This window comes from Trichinella spiralis (genome assembly GCF_000181795.1).
Source record: "Trichinella spiralis strain ISS 195 chromosome Unknown Scfld4, whole genome shotgun sequence".
Classification (NCBI taxonomy): domain Eukaryota; kingdom Metazoa; phylum Nematoda; class Enoplea; order Trichinellida; family Trichinellidae; genus Trichinella; species Trichinella spiralis.
In genome coordinates this window covers 880,798-905,175 of record NW_003526943.1, presented here as the reverse complement: position 1 = coordinate 905,175, position 24,378 = coordinate 880,798, and the positions used below count along the sequence as shown (strand labels likewise).

Sequence of the window (24,378 nt, the reverse complement as noted above, 5' to 3'; positions counted from 1 at the left end):
TAAGCTGAGCCAGATGAAAAGTTTGTACTTTTCATAAAGTGCCTGAAAGTTAATTTTGTACTTCAGTAATTATAATTTTTAATTACTGCATTTAATTTACTGCAGTGACATTTAGTAAAACTTTTGAAAGTCTTATAGAACTTTAAATGAATTTGCTCCTCTAAGAATTTTGAAATTATGTTGAATTGTCATTTTTAAATATAAATTTCAACAAAAATGTTAAAAGCATTACATTTTAAATCGTACTCATGAACGTAAATGCATGCTAAAGGCTGCTTCATATTACATGCCTAAAATGCAACTGGATTGCGTGATAAAATTTTACATTTCAAGCTTATTATTTCAATTAAAAACTGGGAAAATTATTAACGATGCCAAAAACATGGAGCAATGTTTCTGCGAACGTTGCTTAACAATTTGTTCAGCTTTTAATTACATGTCTTGCATTTTATTTGAACTTGGTGATGAAGAAGAACAGTGTAAAGTACCATCAGGATCCATAGTCAGCGAAGTTTTGCATTGTGAAAATGGCACTCTAGTAGATGAATTATTAAAGTTTACAATTTATATCAATGCCATATCTGCAACTAAGCTGATCATATAGCTTCAAATCAAAAATGTTTTCAAGCTTGTCTCAATAAGATATTGGATAATAAATTCTTTTGCTTGTTTTTGTAAATATTATAGATTAATTTAATCTACTATTATTTTTCATTATTGAATAATTATAAATAATTATTTAACAAGTGAAACCTTTGTTAGGATTTGACAAATTATAAAAGACTTGAAGCGGTGCTCATTGGTAAATTCTAAAAAGTAAATTACAGCAAGAATTAAGTTATTATTTATAATCAGAACTTTACAACAGACACTTATATTAATTCAACTACATTTAGAATCGGTTATATCATATTACTTTTAATAAAAAATTATTTTAAATTTGATAAATGGAACAAAAATTTCTGATTTATTATCATATTGTAATAATCACTTGCGTACAAGTGAGAAATGAAATATATTTTTTATTACACCATTTTATATTTGATATCCTTCATAATAATTTTTCATATATTTTGTAAGAATATTTTTTTTTGGTTTTACATGGCGTGCCATCATTAATAACAGTGTTCGCTATTCCTTATTTACTTTAAATTTGTCCAAGTTTTTATTAATTTATTCTAATTTATACTTCTTTAATCTAGCATTATCATTTGATTTTAACAAAAGATTTCCTATTTAGAATTTGGATGTCCAGTATAATCAAACTTATTATCTTTCTTGTTCTAATTATAAATGGAATGCAGGTATAGCTGTTCTTAAAACAGTGCTAACAGTAAATCTTTCATTATTGTTTCAATTCAGGCACTCGGATACTACAGACAAATTTACGTTCCCTCTATTGATAGATTTTGCCTTTTGGAAACAATGAATGTAAATGAAGCTGAAGTGCAAGATTTTCTGTTATACAGATTCAATTCAACATTAGAAAACTGCGTTTCAAACTGCTTTTCATATTTCATCCTTGACATTTGTGATGTTTTTTCATTCAACGCGAAGAAAAGAATATGTTCACGGTACAGAAGTTGGAAAAACCTTACATTTTTTAACACTGAATCAGTTGACGACAGTGAATTTTACACGCTTGTAAATTGCACAGAAGGTAATCTTTGATGTCATTACTGCTATAATTATGTCCGGTCATTTGCTCTAAATTTAACTACAAATTTCTTTCCTTAACTTTAACTTACAAAATATGACAAATGCAGTTGCTGAATTCAGGTTGGGCAAAATGCTGATTAATGCCCTTCTGGAAAACTTTATTCTCGGTTTATAATTTTAAGCATGCTAAAAGAGAATGAAAGAAAAAAAGCATGATTATTTAAAATATAGAACTTGAAACATTTATTAATATATAATTAAAGAGTGATATGCAGTTTTCACTTTTACAAGTATTGGACAGAAGCTAACAGTTGAAACTATTTGAAATACTATGAAATAATAACTAAAACTTTGTTAAATATTAAAATTAATTAATAAAAAAATATATATTAAATCTATAAGTAAGCATATAATTGTTAAAAAATTGGAATAAATGATGATTATAAATTGTTCATGCTAAAATAAAATGTACTTATTGAAAACAAGAAAAAGTTTTGAATTTTGCATTACATCATTTCAAAAATCATAAAAAACGGTCATAATTTTATAACAGTCTAATGTTTTTTAATTAGCATATTTAGCTGGAAATGCTGTGGACAGTTTTATCAATGAAGAAACTGAAATCGAAACCGATTTTAACAAAACTAAAGTTATTCCATTGAAATTCCTTCGCGAAGTTTGCACTATAGAAAGATTTCCATTCGCTGATAGCATCAAAGCTATAAGAATTACGCTGATGTATCCAAGAACCATGGAAATCTGTCTTGCACAATGTCGAATGTCATTTTCGACTGTTGCTTGTAACGCATTTCTTTTCTCTTTAGCGGAAGAATCGTGTGTTTTGCTGCACTATAATGACGTACCTAAAACTCAAAATAAAATTAGAAAATCATCATCACATTTTTATAAAATCCTGAATTGTGAGTATGGTAAGAAGATTTAATGCTTTATAATTATTTTGATATACATTTAAAAATTTAATATATTCATCATATATGATGTACGTTATAAATGCAGATGAGATACGCTATAAAAGTTTATAGATGAGAATGACTCAGGAACAGAACTTGCAGATGCATTAATTTCATTTCACTCGCCTCATTCATCTGATTCGCAGTCATCGTCATTGGAATTTGAAGAACTGCAACAATCGGAGGAAGTTGCAGTTAATAGCATGAGTAAATTAATAGAATGCATGCAGGGCTAATTAAAAGTTTCCATGTTTTCAGATTTAAATTTAGTACAAAGTCCAGAAGCACCATCCATTTCATCATATGTTAACACTAAAGTGGAGATTGTGAAACTATACGCTTTTTATGAAATATGTGAAATTGAGAAGGCAAATTTCAAAACAGTTCAAGGTGTTTATAGCATTGATATCAATCATCGTATTTACTCATTAAACAAATGTCTGCACTTATGTCGGAGAGAGGCAACCACCAGTAAATGTCAAGCGGTGTTGTTTTCACAGAAAAAGTATTTCTGCAAGCTTTTAGTAAATGGGTTACCACAGAATTTTGTCACTGTCAAAGATGGAGAAGAACTTGTATTTATGATAGCTTGTTACAATGGTAACGTTTGATGTTTGATACCAAAATTAAACAGTTGCCTTATTTATTAATTCAATAATGATTTCAGTAAAAACCATTAAAAATGTTCCATTTGAAAAATTTTATGTAAACATTATGAGAATTATTTTAAACTTGATTTATTTTAGCAGTGTATAGTGCCATAAATTAAAAAGTTATAATAATTAAATTCTAAAAGTAAAAAGTTCTAAAAGTAAAAGTGGAAGTTTTTAATTCATTTTATAATTATTAGCATCGAAAAATATTCATGATTTTACTAATTAATAAATATTATGTGTATGTAATAAAACCAGTAAAGCATTAATACTAATTTATTGTAGATCGCATCGAAGAGCGCTTAAATAATCCTCCACCAATGAATTATTACCTGGAAGAAATGAAAAAAATTTGCGTAGTGGAAGCATACACATTGCAAAACTTATCAGCGTGGGCTGTTATTGCCAACATAACAGATGTCAGCAACATTAAAGAGTGTTTATCAATGTGTGTAAAGCATTATTCTATGGAAAAATGTACAGCAGTCAATTTCTCACTGAAAAACTACTGCGCGTTGATTAAACGCGATGCTTCTAAAAGTTACACTGTTATGGAAAAATCTATTTTTGTTGAAATTCTTCAGTGTGTACCTGGATTATTTTCACATCAAATATATGACATTTGATTTATTCACACTCTTACAATTGTTAATGATATTGGAGAAAGTTGCAGTTAATAGCATGAGTAAATTAATAGATTCAGAATAAAAATTAAAATCTTTAAATTAAATTAAAATCTTGATTTCAGTTTATCATATTCAAATATCATGAAAGCAAGTTTTAATATTGCTAAAGATTGCTAGATAAATAAACAGTATTTTTGCAAATAATATCAGAACCAAGAGGTTTAAAATATTTAAAACATTGATGTATAAAAATGTAGAGTATCTAATAATAGATTATAATTAATTTAAAAGATATGCTTATACATAGTCATATAATTCAGCAGATTAAACCTGCTGAATGCAGATTATAGTACAGTGAATACACATACAGTATAGTACATAATAGCGTAGATTTAGCATGCGAGTAAAAATGCAGTCACCAGTGTTATACCTCACGAAAAAGCTTTGTATGATCTGCTGTTTTGTTATCTGCATAATATGAAACAGAACTTTCAAAACCACGAACAACATTAAATCATAATATTAGCGATCTTGAATAATTTAATATTAATTAATGTTTTAAAAGTTTTACATAAAATGAATATGATATTGCTGAATGCATCGACCATTTTATACTTATATATTCGTAAATGCAAAAAAATAATCTTTAAAATTAAAATCTTTCCAGAACTTTAGATAAAAATGTTTGCTTAATTGCATGAAATGAAAAGAAAAAATTAAAGAGGAAAGTTAAATTCTAACTTTTAAAATCAAGCTTCAATTCTCACATCTTATATTTGCTTAACTTAAAGGCATTTATTTCTGATAGCTAAAACTTTTGTCAGAAAATTCTAGATTGTGATTCAAAATGTAGTTATTATTTCACATTCACAGCAGAACTGAAATTCAAAGAGAATGTCGCATTTTATGATTTAATAATTACTTTTAAATCTCATCACCTCATTTGTGCAAGTTCAAACTGGCATTTATTGTAAGTAGAATAAATTAAATAAAATTTGTCCAGAAGACCTCATTAAAATATATAAAATTTTCTGTTAATCAATTTAATTTCTTCTTAAATTAACAAATGCATATTTAAATTGATAATTTACTTTTCATCATATAAATAATTAATAAGAAACACTAAATATAAGAAATCTAGCATTGTTTTAAGCTTTTAGCAGCTTATTAAAAGTAAGATATTGCCTTGCTATTTACTAAAATGAGAGGAAGAAATTTTTATTTAATTAGGCAGGATATATAAAATATTCATCATATTTATATCCTGCCAACTAACTGTTCATTTATATACGTTGATTAGCTCTTCATGAGAAATATGCGTATGTTTTAGTGTATTTTTAAACTTTATTTATATAAATAAAAAGCATGTTGCAAATCTCAAGTTGCAAAATTATTAAGCATTAATGAATTTTTCAGAATGGCAGTAACAATAATTTATAGCAGAAATATTTCATTTTATTAAAACTTAGTTTAATATTATTTACAGCTTTAACAAATCTTCAACAATTACAGAGGAAGTTACATAAAATGGTGAGTGAGCATATCATCATTATTCCTACTCATCATGAGTTTTATTTTTAAAATAAAATTCAACGTTTATGTAATGTACCAGGTAATTGTACTTTTACTTTGTGATTACGAAAATGTAATAACATTGCATGAGTACCAAAGTATAATGTGACAATATGGAACAAACAGCATAATAGTGAAACTCTAAAAACATAACATATTTTTTAATATTTCAGCATTTATTTCACGTTCATTGGATTTTCTTTACTTCAAGCATTAACATTTTTAATCAGTAGAACAACCGTTAAACAAAATTTTCAAAAATAAAGGAAGAACTTTGATATACAAATTATGAATGCAAAAGCAGTGCAAAAAGTGATTATTAAGTAGCGTTAGCACTGAAATTTACTTTTCACATATTCCGCTGTTCAAGAATGAGACAGAAATAATTAAGCAACTGTTGAAGAACCGTGTCTTCCTTTCATTCTGATTTTGCAAACTGAAGTTCAAATAAAATAAACACTGTAAACAATTATTTTGATTGTTAAGCATTTAGGTTAAAGATGTCTGTATCCTACACGTTTGGAGTGTTTTCGTTGATAATGTTGAAACAAGCGTTGGTATTTTTAGTTAAAATTGCAAAATGCTGTTGTATTCATTTTTTAATTATTATTTCAGATGCTTCCTGTCCAATTTTATATTCCAAAACTTGATAAAATTTGTGAAGTGGAATCACAAAATTTAAATGTAGAACTTATTCAGAATCATAAAGTCTTTCATTTCAATTCCACATTTGAGCACTGCATTGGCATCGTTTTTGCTACAGTTTACACTAGCCGTTACAACATCTTTTCTTACAACAAAGAAATCAATACTTGCGCAGGTTACCGCTTACATTCACACCAATTTAACACATCCATTAGCACCTTGGAAAATGAAGTCTCTGTTGTTTATGCTCTAATCAAGTGCCTTGAAGGTAAAACCAAATGCTATTTATTGGAAAAGTAATAACACTTGTATATATTTAATTTCAACGCAATTATTGCTATTCAGTTTATAATTAATTTGTTACCTGACTTTAAATATTTCTTATTTATGATTAAGAATTTATCTTCCATTGAGATAAATAATAATGCCTAAAGATATACTTCATTTTGTTTTACTTTTCTGAAGAAATGCAAAACTTGCAAATTGAAATTTCTTTTTATATTTATAATGACAAATTCAGTTGCTATGCATTGCATTAATTAATAAAAGAGACTTGTAAGAGTTATTTCAAAAATTATTTTACAAAGATATTTTTTAATTATGAAATGATAATTTCAAAAACCGCAAATTACTTTCTACATTTTAAACTGATAAAGCTGTTATTTATCCAGTGACCAGCGATTCCCAATTTGAAGATATCAATGGTGAAGAGGAGAATGTAGACAGATTCCTGAACATTAATATAGTTCCTGTGCATGAAAAATGCACTGCTGTTCGACTTCCGTTTTCCGAAAATTTTCAAGGTGAAAGATATAGCTTGACATTTCCAAATTCTTTCACAATGTGCTTTGCTTATTGTCGAGCTTTTTCAAAAAATGAACATTGTAACGCAGTGCTGTATTCTTCTAAAGAAAATTCTTGCCTTCTTATGCGACTACGCAACACTTTTAGCAACAATAGCAAAATAATGAAATCAGCAGCTCAGCTTTATTTTCTAATAAATTGTGAATATGGTAAATCAGTTTTACTTATTTCGAATTTTGATTATAAAATGAATGAAGCTTAAAATAATTCTCATCTGTTTTTCATCACAAATCAAGTACCATAATTTCTATAATCAGTCCAACATTAATTTTAATTAAACCCAATATCAATAATAATTTATATTTTATGCATTTTAATTTACATTTTTCTTTACAACTATGATTTTAACATTTCAATAAATAAATTAAGATAAGCAATTGAAAATAACTGATTTTTATAAACGGAACTAATGCAGAATAAAGTCTGCAAAAGGATAAAGTTATAATAAACTGTGCAGTATGAAGAAAATTAATATTCATATTTTAAACTACAGATACAACGCCTGGTACTACAGACTTTGAGTCTTTTCACTTGGTAGCCACGAATGAAACTAACGTTTATATGGTAACTGTAGAGCACTCAAATATGCAGTGTGAAATTATAAAGTTGCCATTACTTCCGACACATAAAAATAATCGAGTTGCACTCTGGGCAGCTGGGACTTTTGAAACTTGCATTTGGTTCTGCTCACCTGTTGATGAAATTGAAAATATCTGCAACACTGTTTATTATTCAGCTGAAGAAGAATCATGCTTGAATTTAAACCTATCAGAAGAAGATCTATCCAGCAATATATCTACAAACGCATCTACATCACCATTTATGTTTTACATAAAGGATTGTGAGATAGGTAAATTACAAAAATTCATAGTCACAAAATTTTAGAAATGAATAATTAATATTTAGAAATAATGTCTTATACTTATTGATTTTATCATATCAATGCTGACTGTGTTTTAAGGAAGTGAAATAGGCGACAGAGAAGAGCAGGAGATAGATGATGAATTTGATTTTGATTTTGATGAATCATCATCATCGTCATCGTCAGAAAATTATATGGTTGATGAATTACCTGATGACTTATCAATGTATAGAGGTAAGGCGCATTATTACCATTATTGTATATTTATTAATTTTAAAACCTATCAAATGAAATGCATTTTTGATTAATAGATTTGTCTCAGGACATTCGTATGTTTGGTGAGGAAGGTGTTGAAACTGTTTATCTAGAACTGGTCAATCTTCATACGTATTACGAAGTGTGCATTGTTCAAAGGATGAATATTAGTTTGCTTAACAATGCCTATGCTACAAACATTTCTCGTCCGGTTCGATTTTTAAACGAGTGCTTGCACTTTTGCCGAGCCACGACTACAAACCATGGTTGCCGAGGTGTTTCATTTTTGCGAGCAGAGCGAAACTGTCAGATGTTATTTCCAGGTTCTAGCCAACTACCAGTGAGTCCAAGAGCAGAGACTGTACGTTTGCTTGGTTGCTTGAAAGGTAAAATATTTTGTGCAAAGTTCCAAGTACCAGCGTTTTATAACATTTTTGTTCTTAAACATTTGCAATATGTAAAGGCATAAATGTGGTTATACATAATTTTTGCTTTATTGTTAGACCGTGAAAACGAACGACGAGGAAATCCGGATGCACTTATGTATTTCCTTGAAGAATTAATGTTAGCATGTTTAATAGAACCTTACAAAAACACTTCCTTAAATTATTGGAAACAAATTGGTAGTATTTCGCATGTGGAAAGCTTTCAGCAATGCTTGTTAATCTGCGTAAAGGCGGAAATACCACCCAAATGCAATGCAGTAAATTATTCAGAATCAAAAGACTGCGTTTTATTAGACAGAGGAATGCATGCTGATAACTATATTGCCCTGCCAAAATCTGTTTTTGCAGCAGTTTTATTTTGCGAACCTGGATCAATTGTAGATCTGATATATTCACCATAAACCGATATTACTTGAAATCATTTGTTCAATATTAAAGATAAATTTCTTCATGGTTCTGTTGCATATATATTTTTTGCTTACATCTAATTAATAGACTTGTAATTAAAATATTTTTGCAAATAATTTTAAATAGTTATGAAACACGTACAACGAATCAGTGTTTTATCATGTACAGAAACACTGTGCGTTATCTGTTTATTTTCAGCAAAATTATATGTAGCAGAAAAGCAACTTTATTCAACTTCTTTGTAATTATACGGCAGATTTCAAACACACGTACTCGCAATATCGCCAGTATATTTTTAACGACCCTGGCACACAAATGTATATGTTATTTTACTCACGGTTGCTCTCCCTTATTTACTTTCCTTGAAGAACTCGAGTTAAATTTGCTGGTCTATTTTGTGCTTTCTCACGTATGCTCTTCATCTGTTGCTGTCTTTTAGTTGTGCTGTCTGATTGATTGATGCCCAGAATCATTTATTACATTACTATTCCTGTTTTTTTGCCGTATTCCACAGATTAATTCATTTGTTTCTGTTTAAATTTGAACTGCAATTTTTTGCATTAATTTTTTACCAAATAACACTTAAAAATTCCATATTTAAAATACGCTTTGCCTCTGAATTACTGTAAATAGTTGATTTATTTCTAGCCAATAAACTGTTCCATAAAATTAATGCATTACACAAGACTGTTTTATTTAAAATATAAATGCTGTGACGTTTAAAGTAAAACAATATCAATTGCATTCTTTAATTACAAATTTATTTTACATTTCATGATGCTTGAGATATGGTAAACTTAACAGTGTGTTTAAAACTGACAAAAGTTAATTTAAACAATAAATTTACTAAAAAAAACATTAATAATTGTAAATCTCATATGCTTAAGCGACTAAAAATAAGCTTAATTTCCACACAACGTAAACATAATGCGATACTCTAAATTGGAATGTTCTACATTTGTTTGCTGTAAATGCAAATTATTTAATATCGCTTATGGAAAATGTTATATGTTTTTGCTAAATCGAAACTATCTAACCAGATAAACAAGCTGTTTTCAAAGTAAGCAGAGTTATAATTTTCCTCATTAGCGTTGAACAGCAGGTGATCAAAATTTGTTGCTGATTTGATTTATAATGAATAAACATATGCTTTTCTCATATGGAGCGCAAATTATATCTTATAAAAACTTGTCATTCGTATGACGATAATGAGCAGTGTCTTAATGGTCTTGTCAGCAATATTAATAGCATTTCTTTACAATTACAAGAGCAAAGGTTTCTTAATCAGTGTAGTAAATTCATCTCATGGTTACAATTTGGTTGATGAAGCAACTGAAATAAAAAATGATTAAAATCAGTGCAAATGTTCGTCATTTTCTAATAAGTAAAATAACTGAAAATTTTTTGAGTTGCAAATAATTTACAGGGAAGCATTTGGCAGAGCAAGTCTGAGTAGGCATTGACAATAGCTGCAGCAGTGTATATGACTGCGATTCACCGTATTCTAGTTGCAGAAATGGAAAGTGTCGATGCAGAACAGGTAGCATTAAAGAATGCGGTGCCAGTGAACCTATCAGTAAGTAACTAAATTTTGAAAAATAATTAATTAATATTTACACACATTTCTTCAAAAATTTATTTCAGATTACAGATGTCCTTTTGTCAAGCTTTAAGCAACTTCAAAGGTACAATAAAATGCAAAATTAATACAATAACGTTTAAAGATGGCTGCCCAAAGAGAAGTATATGCAGACCTCTGGATTTGATGATCAAAACGAACATCACATCAGCCTACGTTCAAGCAGTATGCTGCGGAAAGGGGAACGCAAATCCAAGAGGAAATTGCTTGACAGGTTTGGTATTAAAGGATAACACTTTTGCACTGTTCTTTCTACTGTTGTCCAAGAGCTGCCACCTTGTTGTCCACGTCCTTGCCTTAATCATACGTATTTTTCAGGTGGCAAATGTATTTCTAGACCTGCAGATGCAGTGCTGTTGTATTTAAAAAAATGGTTTGCGTAAAATTTTATGAAATTCATATGCTTAATTCTCAACAATAACATAAATGATCTTACAGTAAGATCACATTTGCCATTTGGTTTTTGAAAATTTTAATTTTCAAAAAACTGATTCATCGTAAAGTGCAGCAATAACTTCAATAATTCATAAATATTCAAAGCTGCATGCTTATCAGTGGATAACTGGTACATTTTTAATATGATTCATTTGAATCTGCGTTGAAAAAGGGAAAATAAATAAATAAGTATTAGCAAAATGCACTTGACAAATGCACAGAATGCAGCAAAATTTAAGAATGCTCAAAAGTAAAAAAGAAAACAGAACTATGCGATGTTGACTGTAATTATTACTGAAAAAAGGATAATTGTAGTGTAGGTTGAAGATAATAAGAAGCTGAAATCTGTGTATGATATGACAAATGCTTGATTAGTATTGAAGATGCTACAATAATGCAGTCCTAGTTTAGTCTAATTGTTTGTCAAAGTGTTGGTCAAAGATTTGTTATATAAGCAGCTATTCAACGTTGCTTGACACTGCAACAATTATCATGGGAATCTGGCTTTTCCCAACACTACTGTGGTTGCTTTCCTTTATGTTGCATTCGTCACTAATCCAGCACAGTAAATGTGAGAACAGCAAAGCAATCTACAGACAGCCGTCATCATCATCATCAACAACAACAACAACGACAGCAATAACAGAAATAGAACAGAAACAAGCTGAGCAACAATCAACAACAATTCGCAGTTGAGAAATATGCAATTTTGTTTCTTTCTTCTTTCACTTATTCATCTTATCGTTTACAAGCAGATCGTAATTTTACAAGGTAGATCGAAGCTCGAATTAAGACAAGGATCGGTACATGTTTGCTCGACAAATAACGACTGCACCGAACCTTACAATGTATGCCGTCAACGCAAATGCAGATGCGGTATTGGAATGACGAAAAATTGCAACCAGTGTTTACCACGAAGTGAGAAACCATGCCAATAGAATGATGGCATGATAAATTGATAAGGATTGGTAATTTTCCATCTGTGGAGCACCGTTGCCCGTTCGGTGAACCGTTGATGAGAGGCAACAATTACCGTACGTGCAAAATCGATACAAATACGTTGCTCAGTGATTGTCCCAAAAGGGCAGTTTGCGTGGCGTTGGATGGAATATTCCGCACCAATACGACAAAAAACACACGTCAATGGTATTTGCTGCTTAAACGCGGTCGGCAAATCTAGACACCGACGTCCAACTGGCAAAGCTTTACCCCTGCAACCAGTTCCAGTATGCAACAGCACCACCTGCCCGTTAAGCACGCATTTCTGTCACCTTGAAGCCACGGTAATTTCTGCGTTCACAGCTTGCTGTCCAAGACCATGCATGAATAATACATATTATACATCGGCACTGTGCGCTTCACGACCAACCGATGCGATCGATTTAGAACTGAAGTGAATCAATTTTTTTTCCCAACTTCACCGGCTTCGTTGTGTCGAAATCAAAAAATTCCCATCTTTCAGCCGAAAAATGCGATCATTTCAGATGCAACAAGAAAAGTACGCAGAAAAATTCCACAACAAAATTTTTCTTCATCAATAAATTATTAATCAAACAACAAAAATATCAAAGTATAAATGCTGTTGTAAAAATGTACAGAACTGGAGAAAAGTAAAACTTTTTCTTTTTTGCATTTTAAATTCACGCTAATACCAGACTGAAAATTAAAATAGGAAAAAATGAACTGACATATATATATATTTATTTATTTATTTACACAAAAACTTATTATATGTTTCATTTGTACAAACATTATCATTATATTTATTGGCATTTTCATTGGTAATCTTGTTTTAGTTCATCGAAATCTGAAAAAACATTATTGACATAGTCGGTTGCTCGGCTTTTCACATCAGCCACTGTCTCGGCAGTGCCATATCGGTTTTCCAATTCAAGCCATTTTTTGAAAAAGCTTCGCATTTTGTGAGCTGACATTTTCAAAGATGTAACACGTCGCAGTAGAGGCCTACAATGTAATAAACGAAGAATCATTTGACCACAATCATTAATTATAAATAACGCGTAATGAAACAAACAAACATCAGAATATTACAACACTAATTGCATCACAATATTCTGTCAAGTGGTGGTCTGCTGCATTATGTAATTTTCAAAATTTGTGAAAGTTGTGCATTTAAAATATTCAAACTCGAACCAATTATCCAATTTATTTATATTGAAATAAAACTAAAATATAAAGTTTACTACTTAGTATGAGCATTATTCTACAAGTGAAAATTAAACTATTGACAATTAAAAAAAACACAATTAGCAAACCTTGCTTCATCAATGTTCCTGTGTTTTGCCATCAAATCCACATACACCAACCAGATGTCAAAACGCCTTGGGTGATCGTTGAGGATATTTTCAAAAATTGTGCATCCTCGTTCAACGTCTCCTTCAAACTTGAACTCCATCTGCGCAAATCGAGACATCAAATCTACATGCATGTTGAAAGGCAACGACTTCATCGCCCGTTCCATTATAGCGTGCGCTTTTTCAGCTCTGTTGGTTTGCATAAAATGTTTGCCAACAGTTATCCAAACATCAAACTGGGAGCGATATTTTTTCAATAACACTTCAGTTACAGCATCTGCAGCCTGTAAATTTGTTAAAATAATAACCTATCTGTAAATGAATAGATAAATATAATATACGTCAAGTTTTTTCGATCTGTCATAAATTTTTAACAGTTGCAAATAGACTTGCTGCTGATCGTTGACTAAAAGAGCATTGCGCACAGTTTCGTCCATAGTTTCACCAGTACCATATTCATTTTCCAAATTCATCAACGCAATCCACACATTAAAACGCTCTTTTTCTTCGCTGAAAATTCAAAATCAGCAGCAAACCATATTCATAAGATAAATTTTAAAAAAGTTTTTAAACAAAATGTTTCCAACACAGTGCATGCATACTTACTTATATGCAATGGTTTTCAGCGCTTTTGAAGCTACACTTCGAGCTTTGTCAATTTCGTTGCACTGAACAAAATAGGCCATGTAACGAATCCACAGCATAGACGAACTGGGCGAGGCGACCAACGCACGATCGTAATCTTCGACAGTCTCGATCGGTCGCTCAGGATCCATAAGCATCAACTCCTTCTTCAAAACTTCCTCTTCGTCCAGTCGATCTAATTCTAATTTACTCTTGCCCTCCCTCTCTGCTACCTCCAATTCGTAGTCATTTTCGCCTGAGGCGGCCGAACTGCACTGATTACCATTTGCAATGAATGCACCATGCTTACCGTTGACCATCAACGTTCCATCACTAACATTATCTGCATTCAAGCTAACATCGATAAGAGTCTTAGCTGAGAAAGTGGTTGACTCCAAATCAAAAGCAATCTCCCCTTCTATTTCACTCAATGGCACTTCTAAAATAATATATATATATATATATGTCACATTAAACAATAAAGCAGAATCACTATCATTTGCATATAATTCACAATAAACAATCAAAACTTTAAACAAGCATACTCTTTTTGCCACTGGATTTTTTTCGCTTACTGGCCGCCGATTCAAACCAAGAACATGCTCGAAGGGGCAGAGCGGCAGGACTTTCTTCCGCTTTGTTCAAAACAAGCTGAGCTTGAGAAGAAATGGAATCATCGCTTTGAAGAAGTTTTCGACACTTTTCCGGCACTTGATCCGGTAGTCCCGTATCTTTGGACAACATTGACAACGTTAAATTGCCGTTCGATTTGTCCAAGCTCATCACCTTCACTGTCACGACAGTACCAATTGGAAACGTTTGATCCAATCTGACAGCATCTGTGCATTCGCTGATCAACCCGCAAGGCACGTTGCCAAAAAGTTCATGACCGAGCAAAACTGTCAAACCCTTTTTGTAATGACGCACTTTCGAAACAAAACCACGATATACGTTGCCAACTGCCAACTCAGATGCCAAAGAATACAGAGGATCATCTCTTATCGTTGCGTTATTCGCCTCAGAGCTGTTTTCGCCGGTGAGACTGGGTCTCAAACTGACGTGCCAAAAGTTGTTTTCCAATTTCCCCACTACGAATAACTTGTAATAAGACTCCACTTGCAACAGTCGCCATTTATCAACGGCATGATCATAGTTGTCGCAAATGTCCACCAACGAAGCCACACCTCTGGCACCGCCGAGCATGCTGAAGCAAAGCTTGGTCGACAAATCTTTGTCGTCGCGTGAAAGAAGCTTGCCGAATGTGTAGCCGTTTTCTTTCAACTCTACCATGGCCGGCTTCAGAGCCGACAATTTCAGCCATCGCTTTTCCACGTCCACATCCAGTACGTACACTTTCCTCAACTGACCGTTACGCCAAGCCGACCGCGGATCCACAGTGTAAAAACTGACCTCGCCGCTCCAACGCGGGTTCACTACCACATTGAAATGGTGCCTTTTCCGTTCGACCACCAGCACGTTCAACTCTTCGCCTATGACGAAGTTTTCCTTGTAGCCAATGATGGTTTTCTTGTTTCTCTTGGAAAACAATTTGCTGCTCTTCATCGTGCACTCGGCCATCAAGCTGCCACCTTTCCGAATCCTTTTCGTACCGATCACTTTCACAGTAACCGTGGTGCCAAGTCGGACTGTCTTCAGCGGTTCTGAGCCGTCCTGCAAAAATTGGTCATCGAGTTCAGTGGCAAAAATCCGACCGCGGTAACGCCCAGCTATGAACAAATGCACGTAACGGTTGTCCACGCTCAGCACCGAGGCGGAATAGAGGCGACCGACGGCCATCGCCACACCCTTCTCTTCGATCACTGGCGCGGTGCCCGATTCAATCGACGGTTGAACAGAAATAGCCGACCTCAGGCGCCGCTCAATCTTGGAACAGAGCTGCTCGTCGCGCACGCTGCTCACCAAACACTGGCCAGATGTTGTGTACGCTTGGACGCGAACCCGCAGCTGCCGCTTGTCAGGATTCTTCAAACGCGGCAAGGAGAAGTCATTGTAGTGAAGCCTAGCCGACATGTAACACAGGCCGTGGCCGGCGGTCGACAACAGCACGCAATCGGCATTGGCGACCAGCACAGTGGCTGTTAGCGAGTCACCAACGGCTGGCTGGTGCCGCCGGCGACGCAGTGCCACTTGGCGGAAATTGGCCAGAAGCTGTTTCATCGCTGCCAGCTCCAAACAGCGCTCTGAGTAGTTGACGCAAACCACCAGGCCGGTCAGAGACGAACCGACCGCGTATTCGACGTTCCAATGTGGATCGAGCAGTTCGGAGACAAAAATCCCCGGCACACCATCTTCCACGGTGCAGATCAAGCCCGACTCAACCACCATACCGACCGTACACTCGACCAGTTGACCAATCTGGTATTTGCTCAACAGGCGACGTTTCCAATCTGTGTTTGACGGATTTCGAAACCGCTGCGACAGCAGTTCCCTCTCTTCCAGGTACTGCTTCAGTAAAGCAATGCTCGTGTGCAAGCCGTTGAGCAGACACTTTTTCAGTTTCAAGTTTATGATCAACTTTCCAGCTTGGGGATTCACCGTCATCACGCGCCCAACGACCGTCGCTCCGATCAAGTTTGCAAGTCCAGCGTCGGTTTCACATTTCCATTCCACCTTCGACTTCGGACACAAGGCGGACATGTTGCCAGGCAAGTCAATGAAATAGCCGTGCTCAGGATGCACACGAGCCAGCACGCCGGTCACTAGCTGACCACACTTCAGATCATCCAGCGATCTCGGCGCCTGCATGTTGCGCATCAAATACAACAGGCTCGGCTTGGCCGTCACAACCAACCCCTTAACACTGTTGAACAGCACGACGTCCAGCTTGTCGCCAACTCGAAAACTCGCCAACAGCAGATGACCCGTAGTCAACGAGTCGGTCAAGTGAGCCGACGGCAGCCGCGCCGACACACCGTACTCGACCAGCTCGACCAAAAGCCAGTCGTCTCGCAAGGCTTTCACTTCGGCCTTAAGCAGTTCAAAGAACGGCGGTGGTTTCCTCTTGGAACCTCCGGCACGGGCGCATTGACCAACATCGGCTTCCAACTTCGAATTCGACACTTTTCCACTGCATCCCAACATCCACTGCAGGCCACGTGCTGAACATTCAGGCAAAGCTAAATCGATACGTCGCTTATCGACGTCCACTCGAACCACCAACACCCGAACCACCTGACCGACGTGGTACACGTCCGTCGGACTCTGCTTCTGGTAGCCGGCCAACTGGAAGGCACGTTCGTCCAACACGCCGCGCACGTTGTTGTAAAAACCAATCAGCACGCCGCTGCGTTCCAACAATTGCACCACAAAGCCGTCGTACACATTTCCCACCGCTTCTGCAGTGTAAGCCGACAAAAGTGGCAAGTCGGATTTGACCAAGCTGCGCTTGGCGGTCAAATACAAGCGCTGCAAATCCTTGTCTACCGCCAACACCCTCGTCGGCACAGTTTGACCGACGACGAATTTCGCTCGGCAACCGACGGAAACAAGCCCGTCACTGAAGTGCAAGGCGTCGATTTTTCCGTCGAACGTGTGGAACACTTTCACCAGAGCGGCTGTATCCGACACGCGAACCACCTTGGCCGTCACTCTGAGTCCAACTGCCGCTTCATCAATTTTCGAAAACGGCTGCCTGACATCGCAGGCCAGGCAAGAACCGTGGTAAACCATCTTCAACGTCGACATGCCAATCATCCGCACCCGGTGCTTGGTTGCCAGCTTGTATTTTTCAGTGGACTTCTTCTTCTTCCCAACAGGTTTCCTCAATCGACAGTTGGCCACGTTTACGATGGCACCGGAGTCGGTGATAAATTGCACCTTCTCGGGCGTTGATCGCCTAACTTTGCACGTTTGCAAAGAACCCTTGGCGTCGAATGAAAAGCGTTCCACTAATCGCGTTCGTCTGAGCAAATAATCTGCCGAGGAAAAGCCGACCATCGAACTCTGCGGAAGACTGTAAGTGACCATCAGTTCGACAGCGCCTTGCAAGGACTGCTCATTGGCGAGGGCACGTTTCCGTCGTTTGGGAGAATCTGCCAACGACAGCCAGCCGTACAAATCTGAATTCAATTTACATATCAGCCCCTGCTGACAATGCTGCTGCACGGTGGTTCGGCAAAGCAGGCCAGGCATGAGCAACGATTTTGGGAAATTTTCGTCGATCTTCGGCACGTCGGTGCCGTTCAGTTGACCATTCAAGCAGTTCAATTGAACAACCCTGCCACCAGTGGCGGCGGCTGGTTCGACCACAGTGCACAATATCGGCTTGCCAATTGGAAGTTGCTTGTTTTCAGGATAAAATCGACAAGCTTCGGCAAATGAGAGAAAGCCGTGCACGTTTTGAAAACCCAAATCCATCAAATAGCCCTTCTCTTCGACACTGCGAACCGCGCATCCAATGACGGCATGCTTGCGCAACGTGGACGGCGTTATGTGGGCGTTCAAATCCGCCGGATTGGTCGTCACTAACCAAGTTGTGTGCATTTTTCCGGATGCAAACTGCCGCATCTCTTTGTCGATCACTTTAACACAGATCAATTCAGCCGGCTCGAACAGCGAAGCCAACGTAGCCGCTTCTTCGTCTTCGCGTTTTGCTTGAACGTGATCGACAAACGACTGGGACACTGAACTCGCTTTCAATATGCCATTCATATTGCCCGGCATTTCAACGTTCACTTCCGTATCCCAACAATAATGTACACATGCAACTGTCAACAATCCTGCTACGCAAGTCTAAAAAATAAGTTTAAGGAATAAGAATAATAAAAAATAAAACTAGCAAACAAACAAATTTCACATTACTTCATTGTTCAACTTCTTAGTCCAGACACGACTGGCAAAATCGTCGTCCACTTTATGATTATTTTCAGATACGGTTGTTGCTTTGGATTTCAATTTGTCCAACGTTTTGAACTTCTTTCGTCGACCGTGCAAGTCTGGCGGTAACAGACTCTTTCGTTTTTTGAAATTAATCTGACCACGATGGTCACCGCCTCTCGGAAAAGCGACCTCAATCATCGTCTTTCCACTTGCTGCAACTTTAGCATTAAACAAATATCCAAAATCAACAAATCACCAAAAGTACCGAATGTTCATGAACAAAGAACACATTTTGAATATGATAATTCAAAAACATTATAAAAAGAATTTCTTGAAATCTTTACTTACTAACAAAATGAATGTTCAACAAGGAAAAAAAAGTTTGAGGTAAAATTAAAAAAGAGCATTCTTAAATTACTACTGCAATCCAATGGGAAAAATTATCTACAAAAGCATTTGTGCATGGACTTTGTGGAAAGAAGTCAAAGAATGGAAAAAAAAAGGAAACCATCGATTAATTCATTGCACAATTGCATATGCTTTAGAAAATTTACTGTTGGAAAAAACACCAACACCATGCAAAATGAAGCCAAGAGGATGATGTCACGATGATACATTCCCAGCGTTCAAAAAATGTTCTGCATAAAAGGGAGTATTTGCATAATTTTTGTCAATAAAATCGTTTTCTTCTCCATTCTTGTTGATTTTGAACAAATACAACACCGGCAACGACAAGTATTCCAATACCAATTAAACCAAGTATGAACAGAAATCCATATTTCAATGTGGACAATTTCGACGGAGGTGGGTTATCTTCTACATGATCTGAAAAACAAAACCAACAATTGATTGTATTATTTTCGCTTCTCTTCTTCTTTTCAGTGTGCAAATTCAAACTAAATATCAAAATTAAAAAAATATAATAATAACTGAAACCTCTAGGCGCCGATATGTATTCCGCTTGTGGAACTGCCCCTCTGGTGTCATAGCCAGCTCTTTCAACCCTTTGGTATTCAATTTCAAACATTCTAACACTTATAATATCATGAGCATCTGCAAAATGAAAAAGGAAGCAAAATAGAACATAAATGAAGAATTAGAAAATTTTTTTACAAACCTGACAAATCTCCCGTTGCAGCGGTCATACCGAAAAAATAACGCTTTGGTAAAGAAACGCGATCAACTGCAAAACAAAGATCCCAAACTGCTTTTCCAAGGATATCCGTGTATACCTGCAATAAATTTTACAGTAATATTCTCCATCTAAATAAAAGTATTTCTCTCACTGAAAGAGTATCCCCAACATATCGAATCAGAATGCGAGTAGGGAATTCCTTGTTTCGAAATTTCGCCGTACATCCACTGTCGTGGCCACCGAGTTGAGTGTGAGTTCCATCTCGATCATGATCATAACGCAAGCTGCCATTATTCACCATTGCAGAAATATATGGATGGGCATGCTGAAATAAATCAATATTGAACAAATATTTTACTCATCTTCGAAATTCATCTTCACATTGTGAGCATCTTGATGATTGGTGTAAGTGTCGAGAAAAACGGCAAGCCCACGGAACATGTCTTTGCTTCCAAAAACGGGACCCAGAACACCAGGCTCTTCAGCATACCAAATTGCCATACCATCACCAAACAGACCTTTCTCAACTCCATGAACACTGAACGTCACTTCCAGTTCCCAATCACGCACCACCACCGGCTTCAATGCTTTACGTGTACAAAAACATGCAAAAACGAAAACATAAACTAACAATCATACAATTGTATTCCAAAGAAATCCTTGACGACTGGGAGAATCTGGTGTGAGACGAACATAATCGGATGTCACTATTGTTGAGCCACCAAAATTCCAAAATGGAATATTAAAACCAGTATCTGAAAAACACTTTGCAATCAAAGACTTTCGTTTAAATTTACACCACAACTGCCACTGCTCACTGAGAAAAATTTAAAAACGTTTTAGTTGCAAACATGCGTCCACTATTTAAAAAATTCACCATTCAAAAGCACATTAATGCTTAACAACAAATTTAAATCTCCTCATTTTATTTTAAACTACGCAAAACAAATTATGCACTCGATTACCTTACCATGATAAAAACGCTTCTTGTTTACATTATCTGTTCTTTTTCTAATGATAAAACAATAATTACATCATTATCGTCTTTCCGTTTAAATTTCTCAAGTTATGCAAAGAAAAATTTACATTGCTGAATGTTTTCTAAAAAATGTCTTCCAAAGCTCTGTTCTGATGAATCATCAGAAATTATTCGAACTACTTAAACCTAATTGAACCAAGCTAAAAATTTCGTTAATTAATAAAAAAATTACAATTATTATAAAGTATCCAATGCAGACTAATTAATTTGCTAAAAAGATAATTTCAAAGTTTAAAACAAGGCAACGCAGGGTAAAAATTATTAAAAAGTAATATGACAAACTTTGATAAGGCTTGGACAACGAATGTTCACGTCTATTGAAACCACGTTGTTCATCTACAGGTGTACCGCTGGGAATTGTAGTTGAAGATACTGTAAAACTGTTGCACCAAACAATAATAAGAAGCAAAACAAACATTTCTTCAACACTCTAAAAAAAGCTCATCAAAATATAAACAACCTCTGAAATAATTTCGGAGCTCATTTAAATGAAAAAAGGAAGAAAATAATCACAATTTATGAAGTTAATCTTAAATTATATTAATACGAAGCAACAATTACTTGAATAATACTAAAATATGAAAATAAAACACTATTTTTTTAAATAAACAATAAAAATGACTTACCGTTTTCCTCATTTTACTGTTTTTCACGAAAAGTAAACCTGCTCGTACAAAATACTGCTATACTAACAGCAAAATAATTCACACAATAATGACAATTATCCAACAAGCAGCTCACCAAAATAAAGCAATACAGTATTTTATACTTCAAGTTCAATTTATTTCATTACTTATTTATTATAGACAGCAAATTTTACTAAAATTAAAAATTCATTGAAAACTTTAACTATAATTTTTTGAATCTGTTAATTTACATTTGTTTAATAATTAGCATTACATTTTGTAACGCTAATAAGAAATTTACATTGTCCAGTAATGTTTAGAATTAGTTAATTAAATGAATTATAAATTAAAGCCATGATATCTGCATTACCTGATAAATTTTTAAACATATACTTTTTTTAAATGAATTGTTTAAGGCAAATTTCGAGATTGGTATTTAAATTCATACTGTATTTGAAAAGTTTACCTGCATTCATTTCCCTTTCATCATTTACTTTGGTTGTGCAGGTTTGGAATTGTTTTTTTTTGTATTTTTTTAATGCACGACAGAAGTATATGATTATACATTTACATATATTTATTAATTTATAAGTTATAATTATGCATGTGTAGCTGAAATGACATGTTCCAAAACACTGAAAGTTTTTATCGATTTTGATTTTTTTTCATTTTGATCGAAACATTTTTCTGTCAAACGATTTATTTTTACAAATTTCAGTTATACATTTCCATTATGCCGATGGCTATGTTTCAAGAAGTTGCTGCAGTTGCCAATCTTGTAAATGAAGGTTTCGGTGACTGTCCACAGGTAGAACGGTTTTGTTATGCTAGCGATTCTCGATCGATATACATATTTGGTGGCATTGGCTTCGATGAAAATTACAAAGACCAGCTGTACCGATTCAAAATAGGATCGGGTAAGTTCATATAAGTTCGAAATATGATAAATTTGTAAAGCAAAATATTTAGGTTGGGAAGAGCTGGATCAGTGTGGCGACTTTCCTTTGTCGCGTGCAGATGCATGCTTAGGCTTAAATGGAAATAAATTATATTTGTTTGGTGGAACTAATTCTAACTTAGTTCTGCTGAATGATTTTATTGAATACGACATTGGTAAATGATGAATTTTTTCTTTCAATCTACATTTTATACATAATTTATTTATAATCGATAGTGATGTATGAATGCATGAATATGTGCTGTACGCATAATTATGAAAAATGTAAAACAAGGGTGTTTGGGATAAATTTTGTGTTATTTGCATTCACGTCATCAGATCGGATTGTATAATGTATAATATATAATAGTGTATTAAAGGCTGTAAATGTTAATAGTTAAAAGTAAAAAAATGTTGATTACTTTGAAACGTAATACTTCAATTGAATCCGATTGGTCATTATGTTTATGATTCAAGCGCAAACTGATTATTTAAAAAAAGATAAAATATAGCATATTTAAATTTCTTTGAAAAATGAAAATGATTTTTTTCTGATCGATGAAAAGGGAAAGGAATTAAAATAAGATAATTTGAAAATGGGACTTAGACAACCAACTGAAGAACAGCGTTGAACAAGACTGGGCAAGCTTATTTGAACTAACAATTCATGTGTAATAAATTTTTGAAGCAAAGAAAAATTGGAAGCGTTCTTCTTCTAGGTTTGAAAACTTGGCGTCGTATAGCTCCTGCAGGTGGCTATTTGCCACCGCCGTTGAGCAAAGCATCCATGTGCAACGTTGAACTCTGTTTGTACTTGTTTGGTGGTGAAACTGAGCAAACTGAAAATGCAAATATGGGAAGAGGTTATTCTAACAAAATATATCGCTATTCTATAGGTGAAATTTAAATTATGAATTGTTATTTTCAAGATACATGTGCAATTTGGGTTATTTGTGTTTAGTTGAACATAAATGGGAAGAAATTTCACCCAAATCGACCGTCCGACCTCCTGCAGTTTGTGGATGCACAATTGTTGCAGTGGGAAGGAAACTTTGCCTCATTGGCGGAATTGCCAGGGATAATAGTATAAATGATCAAGTTTACGTTTTCGACACCGGTAGTATATGCATCGTATTTTTTTTCTTCTTATGCTTTTTATTTTACAATTGTTGATTGAATTCAAGAAAAGGAGACGTGGAATTTGTGGGGCGAGAAAGCTCCCGGCGTTGGTCGTGCTTTTCATTCGGCTATTGCTTTCGCAGGCCACTATATCCTGGTTTACGGTGGCAAAGATCAGGAAGAATGGGAATCGTCAAATTTCTTCATATTCGACGTTGGTAAGTTGGTGGATTTGTCTTATTGCTTGTCGTTCGTTGGACCAATTGCTGGATTTAGAGAAACGACAGTGGTTTGAAAGCAAATGCGACGAGGTGCGGGCATTTACCGCCATAGCAGGAGAACGTTTCGGTCATGCGGCGGGCATCTTGAGAGATCATCACAATTGTTCATCACTTGTCGTCTGCGGTGGTGTACGTGATCAAGACTTTGCTAGTGGTGTTGTGCAAACAATTCTGAGAGATTTGAACATGCTCGAATTAAGTAATTGAACTAACTAATGCATTATATTATATTATATTATTTATTTATCTACCATTAAAATATATTTTCTTTCAGCTGTAATATTGGAATTTCTAATTCCTTATCATTCAGTATCTCGTGATTCGAAGCAGGCTGAATCCAAACCATCGGACTGTGCCGCCAACAACGATTGTATCGATTTATGAATAAAAAAATGATTGTTACGTTTAAAGTTGATTTGAAAATTCTG

General features: G+C 34.7%; 6 protein-coding genes across 6 annotated transcripts; 3 read left to right on the top strand and 3 right to left on the bottom strand.

Annotated features, from left to right (window-relative positions):
- The first annotated feature begins 382 nt into the window (after nucleotides 1-382).
- On the top strand, nucleotides 383-3,909 carry Tsp_00214 (putative PAN domain protein). The gene is made up of 6 exons (XM_003375979.1): nucleotides 383-538; nucleotides 1,203-1,304; nucleotides 1,363-1,660; nucleotides 2,241-2,588; nucleotides 2,889-3,230; nucleotides 3,569-3,909. Exons 1-6 carry the CDS (start codon nucleotides 383-385, stop codon nucleotides 3,907-3,909), a joined length of 1,587 nt encoding a protein of 528 aa, XP_003376027.1.
- A 1,527-nt stretch (nucleotides 3,910-5,436) lies between these two features.
- Nucleotides 5,437-8,954, top strand: Tsp_00215 (putative PAN domain protein). Its single transcript, XM_003375978.1, has 7 exons — nucleotides 5,437-5,439; nucleotides 6,097-6,394; nucleotides 6,798-7,139; nucleotides 7,484-7,840; nucleotides 7,952-8,086; nucleotides 8,164-8,493; nucleotides 8,611-8,954. Exons 1-7 carry the CDS (start codon nucleotides 5,437-5,439, stop codon nucleotides 8,952-8,954), a joined length of 1,809 nt encoding a protein of 602 aa, XP_003376026.1.
- A 1,291-nt stretch (nucleotides 8,955-10,245) lies between these two features.
- Tsp_00216 (transcriptional regulator, LysR family) lies at nucleotides 10,246-11,171 on the bottom strand. The gene is made up of 4 exons (XM_003375977.1): nucleotides 11,116-11,171; nucleotides 10,747-10,896; nucleotides 10,386-10,545; nucleotides 10,246-10,293 (listed from the first exon to the last, which is right to left on the bottom strand). The coding sequence occupies exons 1-4, from the start codon at nucleotides 11,169-11,171 to the stop codon at nucleotides 10,246-10,248; spliced, it is 414 nt and encodes a 137-aa protein (XP_003376025.1).
- Nucleotides 11,172-11,891: 720 nt separating this feature from the next.
- On the bottom strand, nucleotides 11,892-12,359 carry Tsp_00217 (secretin receptor). Its single transcript, XM_003375976.1, has 2 exons — nucleotides 12,307-12,359; nucleotides 11,892-12,246 (listed from the first exon to the last, which is right to left on the bottom strand). The coding sequence occupies exons 1-2, from the start codon at nucleotides 12,357-12,359 to the stop codon at nucleotides 11,892-11,894; spliced, it is 408 nt and encodes a 135-aa protein (XP_003376024.1).
- A 451-nt stretch (nucleotides 12,360-12,810) lies between these two features.
- Tsp_00218 (putative S1 RNA binding domain protein) lies at nucleotides 12,811-21,625 on the bottom strand. Its single transcript, XM_003375975.1, has 14 exons — nucleotides 21,614-21,625; nucleotides 21,270-21,417; nucleotides 20,588-20,703; nucleotides 20,330-20,527; nucleotides 20,100-20,273; nucleotides 19,931-20,045; nucleotides 19,750-19,866; nucleotides 19,537-19,638; nucleotides 18,796-19,025; nucleotides 14,550-18,726; nucleotides 13,957-14,350; nucleotides 13,692-13,860; nucleotides 13,312-13,634; nucleotides 12,811-13,000 (listed from the first exon to the last, which is right to left on the bottom strand). Exons 1-14 carry the CDS (start codon nucleotides 21,623-21,625, stop codon nucleotides 12,811-12,813), a joined length of 6,465 nt encoding a protein of 2,154 aa, XP_003376023.1.
- A 721-nt stretch (nucleotides 21,626-22,346) lies between these two features.
- Nucleotides 22,347-24,334, top strand: Tsp_00219 (conserved hypothetical protein). Its single transcript, XM_003375974.1, has 5 exons — nucleotides 22,347-22,530; nucleotides 22,583-22,726; nucleotides 23,270-23,413; nucleotides 23,735-23,887; nucleotides 24,225-24,334. The coding sequence occupies exons 1-5, from the start codon at nucleotides 22,347-22,349 to the stop codon at nucleotides 24,332-24,334; spliced, it is 735 nt and encodes a 244-aa protein (XP_003376022.1).
- Nucleotides 24,335-24,378: the final 44 nt, after the last annotated feature.